Source organism: Petaurus breviceps, unplaced genomic scaffold (assembly GCF_028583685.1).
Source record: "Petaurus breviceps papuanus isolate PSGF00001 unplaced genomic scaffold, PetGlider_PUasm1.0 90644, whole genome shotgun sequence".
Taxonomy (NCBI): domain Eukaryota; kingdom Metazoa; phylum Chordata; class Mammalia; order Diprotodontia; family Petauridae; genus Petaurus; species Petaurus breviceps.
Window position 1 is genome coordinate 6,472,005 of NW_027187298.1, and position 14,328 is coordinate 6,486,332.

Below are 14,328 nucleotides of genomic sequence, written 5' to 3' on the forward strand. Positions count from 1 at the left end.
AGTATATATGTGTCCTTGAGCATGTTAACCCTGTTTGCCTCAGTTTCCTCATCTGTAAAATGAGCTGGTGATAGAAAAGGCAAATCACTCCTGTATCTTTGCCAAGAAAACACCAAATGGCATCATGAAAAGGCGGACACAACTAAAATGACTGAACAACAACATAAGAGTGCTTTGAGTTTTGCTAGGTGTTTCACTGAAATTATCTCATTTGATCCTCACAATGTGTATTATTATTAACCTTGTTTTACGGATGAGGTAAGAGAGTCTGAGAATGGTCCAAGTGATTAAGGCTAAGGTCAGACAACTAGTAAATTTCTAAAGTAGGATTCTAAGTTAGGTTTTTCTGACTCCTAGTCTGAGAGCTCCAGCCAATAGACCACTTAGCTACAAGTGAAGAAGGCTGTAATCATTGATTTCAGATCATACTTTGAAATGACAGCAAGCTCATGTAAAGAAACTATTGTGTCATTGTTTAGGTACTTTTTTCCCCCTTTTCAGGGATCCATCCATATTTACAATATGTTCCCAATTGATAAACATAATGCCCAGAAGCTATATGGTAATGAGTTTTATAATTTCAATTTCCTCCCAACATTATGTGAATTTTAGTCACAACCATGTGCCAGAGAAATTCTGTAGACAGCTTACTTCAGAGCAGTCAGTCAGTCAGTCAATAAGCTTTTATTTAGCACTTAATACACGCCAGACACTATGCTAAGTGCTGAGGGGACAAAAGAAGGTAAAAGACAGTTCCTGTATTCAAGAAACTCACAGTCTAATGAAGGAAAAAAACATACAAATAACTACACAGAAACAAGCTAAATACAGGACAAATTAGAGATAAACTGACAGAAGGCATTAGAATTAAAGGGATCAAGTCTCCATAGTAAATAATGCCATCATTTGAAAATGTTTCTCCCAAATCTCAAACAACAGTCTCCCCCCCCCAAAAAAAAGAGACTAGCACTATAGGGATTAATTTTTAAAACTAGTTATTTAGAATTCAAAAGAGTGAAGTATACATGTAAATTGAAACAACCAATACTGTATCTCAACTGATGAACATTTTGCTTAAATCCTGGCTATAAAGTGTAGTTGGATTAAGTGCCAAGCCTTCCTAAAATAACAATAATGTTAAATCCATGCACATGCACGATATTCTATGAGTAGTTTTGCACTAACAAAAATCATATCTGGAAGAGTTGAATAATATAGTCTGATATAGGCTCTATGCTGTCATTTTTTTTCCTTTAAGTATATATCACACATAAGAGGCACATAAAATGCTGGAGCTGCAGACTTTGGGTCTATTCAAATCAATCCTCTGATACTGACATTCTAGGATCATGGATAAGTCAGGTAACCTTTCAGTTCATACAGGCAAACTCTATAACAGATGTATGTGTTTGTGAGTAGAGAGAAGAGTTAGAGATAGATACAAATTTATGAAGATATAAGACATCAAACACATTTATGCACATTTCAAGGCACATAGGATTGGGGGGAAAGAGGTAGAATTGTCATGTAGCAAGACATATGGATAAGATGTTACAAAATAAAGGTTTAGAATGCTGGAATCACTAGATAAGGAATTAAAACCTCTATAGGCCTCAGTTTCCTCATTTGCAAATTAAGGTTGTTGGTCTAATGACTAGCTCCAGATCTGTGGTCCTATGACTTAGAATGTTAAAAGACCTAGAGGTAGGCCTTCATCTGAGTAAACAATTTACGGAAGGACATTGGCAAGAATTGCATAAAATTAGAAGGCACAGATGGGTTATGAGGTTATCCTGGAGGGACTTACCACAGAAATAGATCTTCTATTAAAGAACCTATCTTGGAACAAAGGGTTGAGGAAGGATTGTTCTGGGGAATATTTGAAGTCATAGGATCAGGACCTCAATCTTGCTCTACTATGTCCTACTTCTAAGTGACCTTCGGTAAGTCATATGTCATATTTGGATCATATTTATGCCATCTCCAAAGTGAGGGATTTGGACAAGAAATATACAAGATCCTTTAGCTTTTAGTAAGTTGACACTATGATTAGCTCAAAAGGATGATAAACTTTTACTTGCTTATTTTTTTGTTTGTTTTGGGGGAATTTTATTTTGTTGTTGTTTGATTAACAATATAGGAGATGTATTGTAGGGACAGCTAGATGGCACAGTGGATAGAGTACTGGCCCTGGAGTGAGGAGGACATAAATTCAAATATAGTCTCAGACACTTCCTAGCTATATGACTCTGGAAAAGTCACTTCACCCTTATTACTGAGCGGGAAGGGGGGGGGGATTATGGTATACTGAATAGAGGAAAAGTCTTTTATTTTTTGTTTGTAAAATTTGTTTATTTTAAAATCACATGTACTAGTGATTATATTCATATGGTTGTTCTTCTTATCTGTCTTGATGACATCAAGATTGCATTTTGCTCACTGTATTAAATAATTTCTTCCTACCTTCAACAATTAATACTTTTATAAAATGTTTTTAGTATTTTCTTTTTTTCTTTTTTCTTTATTTTTCCATTTTCAAAAGCTTTATTAACTTCTTATTTACATCATTCATTTCTGCCAGATTTTGAGTTACACATTTTCTCCCCATTATTCCCCTACCCACCACCCCAAAATAGCAGCCCCACATGATATCCTCTCCTCCAATCTGTTTCTCCCATATTTTCTCTCATACCCCACTTGCTTTCCAGTATGGCATGGTGGATCTCTATGCCCCAGTGCCTATATATCTTATTTCCCAATTACATGTAAAATAGCATTAATAATAGTATATATATATATATGTATATATATATATATATACATATATATATAAACATTTGATATTAAAACTTTGAATTAAAGATTCATTCCCTTCCTCCCTTGTCACCCACCCTTACTGGGAAGATAAGCAGTTCAGTATATGTGTAGCTAATGCAAAATAATAACAGAGTAGATATATTATAAAAGACTGACTATATTTCCCTCCCTCCTATCCCACCTCCAACTTGTTCTATTCTCTACTTTGATCCCGTACCTTTTCAAAAGTGGATGCTTCCAACTTCCCTCTGCCCTAGCCTGCCCTCCCTTCTATCATCCCTGCTCTGGCACCCTTCCCCCCTACTCTCCTGTAGGGTGAGATAGCCTATTTAGTGTGTATTTCATTCCGTCCCCAAGCCAAATTCAATGAGAATAAGGTTGACAAATTCCATTTTGCCTTCATATTCTTCCCCTCCATCGTAACCATTTTCCTTTGCCTCTTCTTTATGAGATAGTTTACCCCATTTTGTCTCTCCCCATCTCCTCTCGTTATATTCCTCTCTCACCTCTGAATTTCACCTTTTAAGTATCATCCCTTCCTGTTAAATTGGTCCTGTGCCCTCTATCTATGTATACCTGTAAACATATATGCACACATTCGCATAGGTATTCATATGCCCATATACCCTCATATATACACATATGTATTTCTATTCCCTTCAACTATTTTCATACTGAGAAAAGTTTCATCAGTTACAATTATTGTTTTTCCATGTAGGAATGTTAATAGTTCAACTTTGATAAGTTCCTTATTATTTCTTTTCCCTGTTTACTTTCTCAAGCTTCTCTTACTTCTTGTATTTGAATGTCAAATTTTCTTTTCAACTCTGTTTTTTCAGCAAGAATGCTTGAAAGTCCTCTATTCCACTGGATGACCATATTTTTCCCTGAAACATGATACTCAGTTTTGCTGGGTAGGTGACTCTTGGTTTTAATCCTAGCTACTTTGACCTCCAGAATATCATATTCCAAGCCCTTTGATCCCTCAGTGTAGAAGCTGCCAGGTCTTGGGTTATCCTGATCGTGTTTCCATGAAATTCAAATTGTTTCTTCCTGGCTGCATGTAATATTCTCTCCTTTACCTGGGAATTCTGGAACCTGGCTATAATATTCCTAGGAGTTTTCTTTTTGGGATCTTTTTCAGGAGGTGATCGGTGGATTCTTTCAACCTCTATTTTGCCCTCTCGTTCTAAAACATCAGGGCAGTTTTCTTTGAGCACTTCCTGGAGGATGATTTCTAGGTTCTTACTTTGATCATGATTTTCAGGTTGTCCATTAATTTTTAAATTATCTCTCCTGGATCTATTTTCCAGGTCAGTGGTTTTTCCCATGGGATATTTCACAATGCCTACTATTCTTTCATTTGTTTGGATCTGTTTAACAGCATCTTATTTCTCATCAAATCATTAGCTTCCATTTGCTCCAATCTAATTCTGAAACAATGATTCTCCTCAGTGAGCTTTTGAGATTCTTTTTCCATCTGGCAAATTTGGCTTTATTAGGCATTCTTCTTCTCATTGCCTTTTTGAGCCTCTTTTGCCATTTGAGTTAGTCTATTTTTTAAGGTATTATTTTTCTCAGTCAGGCTGTTGACTCTCATTTCCTAATTTTCTTGCATCATTCTCATTTCTTTTCCAAATTTTTCTTCCACTTCTCTTATCTGCTTCTTAAGGTCCTCTATGGCCTGTAACTAGCTCGTATTTTCCTTTGAAGCTTTTGTTGCAGGAGTACTGACTTCACTGTCTTCCTCCTGTTCCATGCTTTGCTCCTTTTTGTCCACAAAATAGGAGTCTAATGTTGGAATCTTCTGTCTGCTTTGTTTCCTTTGCCTGGTCATGTCACCCTTCAGTCACTTGATCCCTGGGCTTTTTGCCACAATAGGACTCTGCCACCAGACAGGGGAGCTTTCGTCCCAAACACTGGGGTTTTCTCAGCTGCTGGAGGTATTAGTGTGATAGTAATGGCAATTAAAGATTCCCCTGTATTGGCTTGGTTTTCAAATTGATTGTATTAAAACCCAGAGTTTGTTAATCCCACCTGTGGGATGGGCTTGTTGATGTGAAAAGAAAGTCCTGAAGTGGGAGGAGCTGGTGATGTAGATTTGGAGAGACAAGAGAGAGGCGGAAGTTCTTTTTGGAAGCAGCACCTCGTGGAGAGAGAGAGACTAAGAGATTGCTGGTGGCCGCTTTGAATTGCCCGGGACTTTTGAGACCTGCCCCCTGAGCTGCCAAGGACTGAGGAGACATGGCTGTTTTGCTGGTACTTTGTCTGTCTGTTTTGATGTTATTTTGCCAGATTTGTCCACTGGTGAAAGACTGTCCTGTTGAAGAAGTCCTGGAACCTGGCATTTGGTTAAGAAGGCCTGAGACTGTCCTGCAGACAGAGAGTGAATACTGTCCACTGGTGAGGGACAGTACTGAGAGTGAATACTGTCCACTGGTGAGGGACAGTACTGTTGTTGCAGGGGTCTGGAGACTGTCCGGCAGACAGAATGAATACTGTCCACTGGTGAAGGACAGTGCTGTTGTTGCAGGGGTCTGGGAGCCTTTCTGTTGGTTCAGAAGCCCTGAAGAAGGATTTTCTTGTTGTATGTTTACAGAAATCCTGGGAGAGGGCTTTGCTAATGTGTTCAGGGGTTCTAGGACTGTTCTACAGACAGAGGATAAATTCATGAAGGGACTGGCAATGTATCTTATGGCCTTGCTAAGCCTTGTCTCCCCAGGAACTAAGATTGCTGAGAACTTGCCTCGTGTCAAGATGAAGAAAAGACCTCCATTTGGGTATTAAGTGCTGTGTTTAAACTTGATGTAACTCTGGGGTAGATTCAATTGTGATCCTAGGGGTGGGGAACTTTTGACCTTTTTGTGTTCTATGGTTGAGCAAATGAATGTATTTTACTTATGTTTGGAAACTAATCTCCATTTGAGAAGAGGGGCTTTGTGGTGGACTTAATTAAGGTATAGCCTAGGGGTGGAGAAGTATTTGGAACTGAGACTTTGTAATTGATTGAATGATTGGAAAGTCCTGGGGTGGGGTAGGCCTTGGAGATTATTTAATCACACTTAGTAAATGCTGTATTTTGAATGATGTCATGTTTTGATCTTCTCTGTTCTGGGTTTGTTACTGAACAAAATAGAGAGCACCTATGCTGGTATTTTGAACCTGGGAAGTTGCCTTTGCTTGATATTATATTACAATTAGATGGGTGTCCTCTTGAGGCTTCCACATGCTTTGGCAAGCTGGACACATGCCCCAGGACCTCCATCCTAGACTGCAATCCAGGTCCAAGCAGGTAAAAGCAAGAGTGATTACCCCTCACATTGGTCATTTGATTCCCCTACACTATGTAGGCCAGGAGCTGAAGCTGCCACGTGGAGCTGGCTGGCTGTGCTGGCATCTCAGAGGCTTCTCTCCCAGGGGGCAAAAGCCAATGCACTCCCATTTACTGGGTCCCAAAGTCCAGACTGCATTGACCTCTGACTTTGTCCTTCGCATCTATTTGTTCATAATTCTGGAAAGGGCCACAGCTGCATATCTGGAGTCCCTTCCACTGGTGTCTGGTCAGGCCCTCCCCTGGGGCTAAAACCTCTGGCTCATGGGGGCCTGGGCTCAACTTCCAGAGCAATATGCTTGCCGATTCCTGCCAGCCTGACAGTCAGTCCTCAGTGGGAAGTTAGCTTCTCTGTGTCATTTTGTGGGTTTTGCAGCTCCAAAGTTTGTTCAGAGTTTCTTTTCTACATTGATTGGGGAAGGTGGAACCTGGAGCAGTCATGCTTCTACCGGGAATAGTCCTAAAGTCACAAAGACCTGGGTTCAAGGGGGCAGTTAGGTAGCACAGTGAATAGAGCACCAGCCCTGGAGTCAGGTGGAACTGAGTTTAAATCCAACCTCAGACTCTTAATACTTACTAGCTGTGTGAACTTGGGCAAGTCACTTAATTCTACTTGCCCTGCCTTCCCCTCTCCAAAAAGACAAAAGAAAGACCTGGGTTCAAATTCCACACCTGACACAATGTAGCTAAGTGGACATGGGCAAGCCAGATAAATTCTCAATGCAGTGCCCCAAGCAATTCTGTAATATTTCAAGTTAGAGAATAGTTGCTATTCTGTTCTGGTGGATGTTCCACGATGGGGAACTCCTTACACTGATCAAATCAAAAGCTCAGAAGAAAATAACAACAAAATAATCATAGGATCATTGCTTTAGACATAGATTTAGACCTTATAGGTCATCTAGTCCAATCTCTTCATTTTATAAGGAAACTAAGAACGGGATGGCTTAAACGAGTTGTCCAAGCTCACGCAGATAGTAAGGGGCAAAACTGATATGTAAACCCCAGGTCCTATGATTTTTTGCTTATATATTTGCATACTTTCACTTGTCAATGGAAAGGAAAATAATATCATTAAAAAACTAGTTATTTCTTTTCCAAAACATCAAAAAAATCTTATTTAATAATGTGGCTCCACCTTATTTAATGCTTATGGCAAACCTTTCCTTCCTGAGCAGGCCTTTTGAATAATGGTTGCCAAATGAAAATATCCTGATGAGCATTTTATGTAAGCTTAAGCATGAATATAAATATGAACAATGTGCATTGCTGGGCCCAAATTTAAATCCTTTTCACCTTAGTAGGACCAGTTAGAAATTATCCTTTGCTTATGTAGCCCTTACAAAAATGAGAGCTGTGCTAATTTATCAATAAAGCAACATGATGAAATAAAATATTGGGGACCAAAATCTCACAACAAAGAGTTGGCCACTATAAGGAGTTATCATGGGGCATTATCATTGGGGCATCTAGGTGCTATAGAAGATAGATCACTGTGCCTGTAGTCCCAAAGAACTGAATTCAAATATGACCTCAGTCATTTACTACCTATATGACCCTGGGCAAGTCACTTAACCTCTGTTTCCTCATCTGTAAAAAGGAGATAATAAAACCTTACCCCCCCGATATTATTGTAAGAATGAAAGCAAATATTTGTAAATCACTTAGAACAGCACCTAGCACATAGCAGGTACAATATAAATCAGCTACTTATTTCTATCATTATAATCATTATATTTTTATTATTATCATTAAGCTCTCAGGACCTCTCAGTCACCTGCTGCATAAATAGAATCCTTGGTGCATGAGTTGGAAGCAGTCTGAGGGATGATTTAGTCTAATACCCTTATTTTACTGACAAGTAAACTGAGCCCCAAGAGGAAAAGCGGTATACCCATGTTCACACAGTTGATTACTTTTATTTTGTCATCCAGCTGATGAACTTAAAATAAAAGATTCTCACAGACTATTTCCATTGAGCTCTTTGAACTTCCTAAGTATCCAGGAATAAGTAAGGGTCTTCATGATTCTAGTCTCTGTCACAATTTGGAAGCAAAGTTACATATGTATCAAAGGAAATTTTTCCTCTAACATTTTTTCTCCCTTCCCTCCCCCACTCCCCCACCCCCATCCCGCTACAGTCATAGGGGATTCCTGATTGAACATTGGTGCTTGTAAGCTGAGTAAACATATTATGATGATGGGAAGACAGCTAGGTTCCTAGTTAGGTCAGAATTTGAATTTTTGTTCCCATGTTTACCAGATGTGTGACACTGGAAAAGTCCCATATTGTTACTAATTTGCTAATCTATAAAATGGAAATAATGATCCTTTACTCCCTATCTTACAGGTTTACCTTGAGGGAAGTGCTGTGTAAACCCTAAAGGGCTTCAGTATTCTTGAGGATGTGATGAAGTCAGGGAAAGTAAATTATGCTTATCATCCAACGGATTAAGTATGCCAGCAATATTAGGGGGAAAATTTATCATGGAATCATCCATAGATCTAAAAGGGATTTTAGAAATCTGGTCTAACACTCTCAGTTTATAAAGGAGAAAACTGAGGTCTAGTAATGTTAATAATATTACCCAAAGCCACACAGTCAATGACAATGCTGGATTTTGAAGTAGAATTCCGTGAATTTATTCCATAGGTTCAAATGTAGATAGATCCCAGCATCCCACGGCACTTTATTAGCCATGATGGACTGAAATAGAGATAAAATGTACTTTGCTTTGGAGAAAAAGATGCAGCATCCATAGTCATCCATAGTTATCATGCCCCAACCATCGTCCTCCACCTCCATCACACACACCTTGAAAGCCATGGTTGAGAATCACCAGACAGCCTTAGATGTTCACTTTCCAGGGAATGAATACCAAATGTATTTTTAGAGCCCTCTTTAGTAGTTAATCATACTGATTATTTATCTGTATCTTTGTTTTACCAAAAAAAAAAAAAAACTTCCGCAAAACGTAGATTTGGAGGATGTTGTGCAGTGAGGCAGATAACCACATTGTCACATGGTTGAAATCAGAGCAGTAGAAAATGCTGAGTGCCATAAGGTTGAAAAGAGGGGGGGGGCAGAGAGCCAAAGCATCCCCCCAGCAAGCTTCTGTTCTCATTGCATGGTGGAATTTTGTTTCAAGATATATGATGCACTGAGAATGTCTCATACAGGCAACCCACAGGGTGATCCCCAGAGAGAGTCAATTTGCTTTGTGTTGACAGGGTGGTAAAGGCCCTTTGGGGCCTTCAGAGTCATTGCTAATAGATATAAATACATATAAATATATAAATACATGCTAATAGATTAAGGTGTGTGTGTGTGTGAGAGAAAGAGACAGAGAGAGAGTGAGGAGAGGAGAAAGAGGAGTCAGAAGAGAAGGAAGAAGAGGAGAAGAAAGAGGAGGAGGAGGAGGAGACTGAAAGGGAGAGACAGAGGGGGAGGGAGGAGTGGGAAAGAAAGTAAGAGAAGGAGAGGGACGAGAAGGAAAGAGTCACCTTTAGGACACTTTCCTAGAAATTTGCTGGGCCTGTTATATCAGGCTTTACTTCTATCCTTCTTGCCTGCCATTTTATTTTAATGCTGATGTATCTCCAATTGCAGAGCACTGATGATACATTCCTATAGATAGAATCATCACTGGGATCATCATCATCACTGAAATTTATTTAGTTCTTTAAAGTTGGCAAAGAACTTCAGATGAATAATTTCATTTTGAGTCTTGCAATAATCCTATGGAACTGGCACCATCGTTATTCTAAAGGAGAAGATGGTAGAGTAGAAAGATCACAGGATTTTCAATCAAAGGACCTGGTTTTACATCTTGATTTTGTCACTTCCTAGCCAAGGCGAGTCACTTTCTCATTTGCAAAATTGAAGTGGCTGGGCTAGATAACCTCTGAGGTCCCTTCAAACTCTGAACCTGTGATATTGTGATCCCTGCTGTCATACACTCTTCTTGCTGGCTGAGTGGAGTTTGGGGGCTAGGGAATGAAAAAAGGATGTGACAGGACACAGCTGCCAGAGCAGACGGGTGCCACATCAGTCTCCAAGAGAAAGGCATGCCAGGACCAGCACTGGCGGCAGGTTTCTCCTGGCTGAAGCCAGTCACTGACTTTGCTCACCTTGTTCCATGATGGCTATGGCCAGATTAAGTTGGATGCTCCTGCCAGTATGAGAGAAGAAACTTAGAAGGTGACCTGCTGGAGAGCTACATCCTGGTTCCATTCTTTGTGTTACAGATTACAGGCTTAGAATTTCTCAAGAATATCTGCCTTTGTTGTGTAGCAAATTAAACACTGAGGGGACACTCCTTTGTCTGCTTGAAGAACAGTGTCATAGGTCAATGATGAAAATTCAAATTTCAAATTGTACTTTTTCCCAGAATTCCTATTTCATGGTGGGGGGAGGGGAAACAAAGGGTTTTAAATGGTTTAAGAAAGGAGAAGGTTCACAACCTTTACTTAAAATTACTGATTATGTTCTAGTTATATATATATATATATATATGTTTACATATATGGATATATATATATATATATATTTAGTACACATATATGGGCAAGCACATGATGTTAATATATGATGTAGTTACAAATAAAATATAGCTACACATATATGTGCACATATGTTTATATGCACACGTATGTTGTGTATACATGCATGTACATGCATATATAGATAAATATAGATAAAGATATAAATGTCATTTAACTCTGTTTGCCTCAGTTCCTCATCTGTAAAATGAACTGGAGAAGGAAATTGCAAACTACTCCAGTATTTTTGCCAAGAAAACCAACTGAGATCATGAAGAGTCAGACACAACTGAAACAACTGAACAATGAAATATACATACATGTATATATACACATATATGCAATGTGTGTATTTGTGTATATATAAATATATATATATATATATATATATATATTTATCTACTCTATTCCAAGCATAAACATAGAATAAGGTAGATAGGCATGATTCTTTACCTTTATATGGAATCATCTCCATTATACTAGCATCATATGACTTGGGCTCTTTAAGCCAGCAAATAATAATGGAGACTGGGGTTTCCTCAGTGGCTGGATAATCATAGCTACATTTTAATTGAACAGATCACCATAAGTGAGCTTCACTTCACAGAGAAAGAAAAGCTCAGTGATAGGAAATGAGTGACTCTTTGAAAACCATATAGAAGAATGAATTTATTCAGGACCGCTTAGCATTGTGTGTGCAAACTACTAATGTATGAATAGGACTTCCCAGGACGTCCTAGATCCTAAGAATGACATAAGGTCCTGTTAGTGGTGATCAGTGCTGCCTGATAGTTAAACAGGTTAGGAAACTGAGACTCAGAGAGGCAAAATTATTTTTTTCCAAAGGCAGATAACTTGTAAGTACTAGAGGCAAGATGTAAAGCTAGGTTTCTCCTGACTCTAAATCCAAGGATGTTTCTGCTACACTGTCATTATCCTATTTAATTTTTCTGGTAGTCCTATAAATTAGGTACTACTGCTATTCTTGTTCTTAGTTGATAGATAAGGAAATAGACGGAAGGGATTTAAATAACTAACCCAAAGCCCCCCTGGTAACAAGGTGAAACATAATAAGCATTCAAACCCAAGCCCTGTGACTTAAAATTAAATGTTCTTTCTATGTGAATGAGGTAAGAAGTTAGTTAACATTTGTTGAGCATTTATTATGTGGTTAGTTAAGGTTAGTTAAGTATTTTTGAGAGGTTATTAAATATTTTTTATGGGTCAGTACTGTGATAAGTGGTGGGCAATTAAGGGAAAGAAAAAAAAAACATTGTCCTAGTCAGCCCTTAAGTAGCTTCACTTTTTAATAAGAAAAAAAAAACAACACAATATCTAGGCACATAAAAGAAACAGCTAGAATAGCTAATGTCAGAGAAGAAGGCACTAGTAGCTGACAGGACCACGAAAAGACTTCTGAAGGGAATTTTATCTGATTCTTGAAAGGAGTTGAGGAAATTAGGAGTCAGAAGTGAGGAGGGAGTGAATTCCAGGCAGGAGGGAGAGCCAGTGAAAAGGAATAGAGAAGGGAGATGGGAGTGTTTTCTCCAAGTACTGAGGAGTCAATCAATATAATAAGATTTTAGAATGCCTAAAAGGAAGTATAAGAAGGTTAGAAAAATATGAAGGTGCAATGTTGTAAACAGTTTTAATACTTTGTAAGCCTCAAAATGAGATAATATATGTAAAGTATTTTGAAAGTTTAAAGTGCTAGATAAATGATAACTACAATTATCATGAAAATATTGTTATATATTGTGCTACTGTATATTATTATATATTAATATATAATATCAATATACCATGTATGTGTCAATCAGAAAGCATTTAATAAATATTTAGCATGTCAAACTGGGGATTTGACAGAAGTGATGCAAAATAAAACTTGTTATTGTACAGAATGTTCCAAAAGCCTTTAAACTGTATTAAGACTTTCGGGACATTTTTCTGACCTGGTCCCAGGATGGGTGGCTCCCGCAAAGAAAGGTGGAGAGAAGAAGGGACATTCCACCATCAATGAGGTTGTGACCAGAGACTATACCATCAACATTCCCAAGAGCATTTATGGAGTAGTCTTCAAAAACAACCTGGGGGGAGGTGGGGTACAGCTAGGTGGCACAGTGAATCCTGTCCTAGAGTCATAAGGACCTGAGTTTGAATCCAACCTCAGACATAACACAAAACTAGTCATGTGACCTTGGGCAAGTCACTGCCTTCCCCCCCCTCCAAAAAGAACACAAAAAAAACCAAAAAGTGAGCTCCTCGGGCTTTAAACAAAATCCACAAAATTGACAGGAAAGAAGTGGGAACTCCAGATGTAGGCATTGACACCAGACTCAACAAAGCTGTTTGGGCCAAAGGAATAAGGAATATCCCATACCATATACATTTGTCCAGGAAACGCAATGAGGATGAAGATTCACCAAACAAGTTGTATATGTTGGTTACTTATGTGCCTGTCACTACATTCAAAATCTTACAGACAGTCAATGAGGATGAAAACTAAATTGACCTTCATTTAAATATTTATAAAATGTCAAAAAAAAAAGACTTTCAGGACATCTTGTATAAGAGATAATATTTTTATCTCATTCTTCTCACCATTGAGAAAATGATTAGACAATCACTATCTTTCTCTTGTTCCTTTATTTTTGATATTCTGTAGATGCATAGAAGGATGAAATAGCTGCTTTGCATAATTAATTAAAATATTAGAATGTAAGCTCCTTTTCTATGGGCTCACTAAAAGCATCATGAGATTATCTCTAGCAGGAAAATGGACAAAGAGAATGACATGTACTTCATTTTGATCACCACATGGTTTTAATTTCTTTTGACATATTCTAAAAACATTTTGTATATCATAAATTGGAAACTGTATTTGGAATGATTACATATATAAAAACATTATGTTTAAGTATTTTATTGATACTATTAAGTCTAGGGGATTGTGGATAACAGTTCTTTCCATGAAAAAGATCTATTTCTACTTCAGTTTGTTTGAATTTTCAAGGATATTTTGAGGATTACATTTCTGTTGGGGAACTTGTCTCTTCTTTTAGGAACAATTTTTTTTCTTGACCAGGTGCCATATCTTGGTAGGTATTCAGTAGGTGGCTAAATTTCTACAGACTCTAGTGATATATTAGTACATCACTTCCAGCACTTGTAGAATTTATATTGGTTAATAAGTCTGGACAATGATTCAAGTAAACATTTTTAAGTGCCTATTATATGCTAGGTACTGTGCTAAGAGAATCACCCATTTGTAATGTCTGCTGGTTACAGTTAGTTCTGGAATTACATAATAATCTCTTCTCCAAATCCTCATAACCTGGTCATTTATGCAATATTTCTTTGTTGACCTGCTACACATATGGATGCCATCCATTGTGAGGGGAAGGCTTATGATTCTATATTTTGATAATCATTGTTTCAAAAATTCTATCTAGAGGTAAATAATTTTTTGTTACATTCAACAAATCCAATGAGATATTATTATTGTCAGTCTTATATTTTGGGGATGTGATATGTTTGTTTCACAAATATTTCCATAAGTTTTTAACCTGTTTATCTTGTTAATTCTCTCTCTCTCTCTCTCTCTCTCTCTCTCTCTCTCTCTCTCTCTCTCTCTCTCT

The 14,328-nt window shown here is 37.9% G+C and overlaps 1 protein-coding gene across 1 annotated transcript; it reads left to right on the forward strand.

Moving 5' to 3' along the window:
- Positions 1-1,349: 1,349 nt before the first annotated feature.
- LOC138143568 (large ribosomal subunit protein eL31-like) lies at positions 1,350-13,196 on the forward strand. The gene is made up of 3 exons (XM_069064820.1): positions 1,350-1,362; positions 12,653-12,787; positions 12,949-13,196. Exons 1-3 carry the CDS (start codon positions 1,350-1,352, stop codon positions 13,194-13,196), a joined length of 396 nt encoding a protein of 131 aa, XP_068920921.1.
- Positions 13,197-14,328: the final 1,132 nt, after the last annotated feature.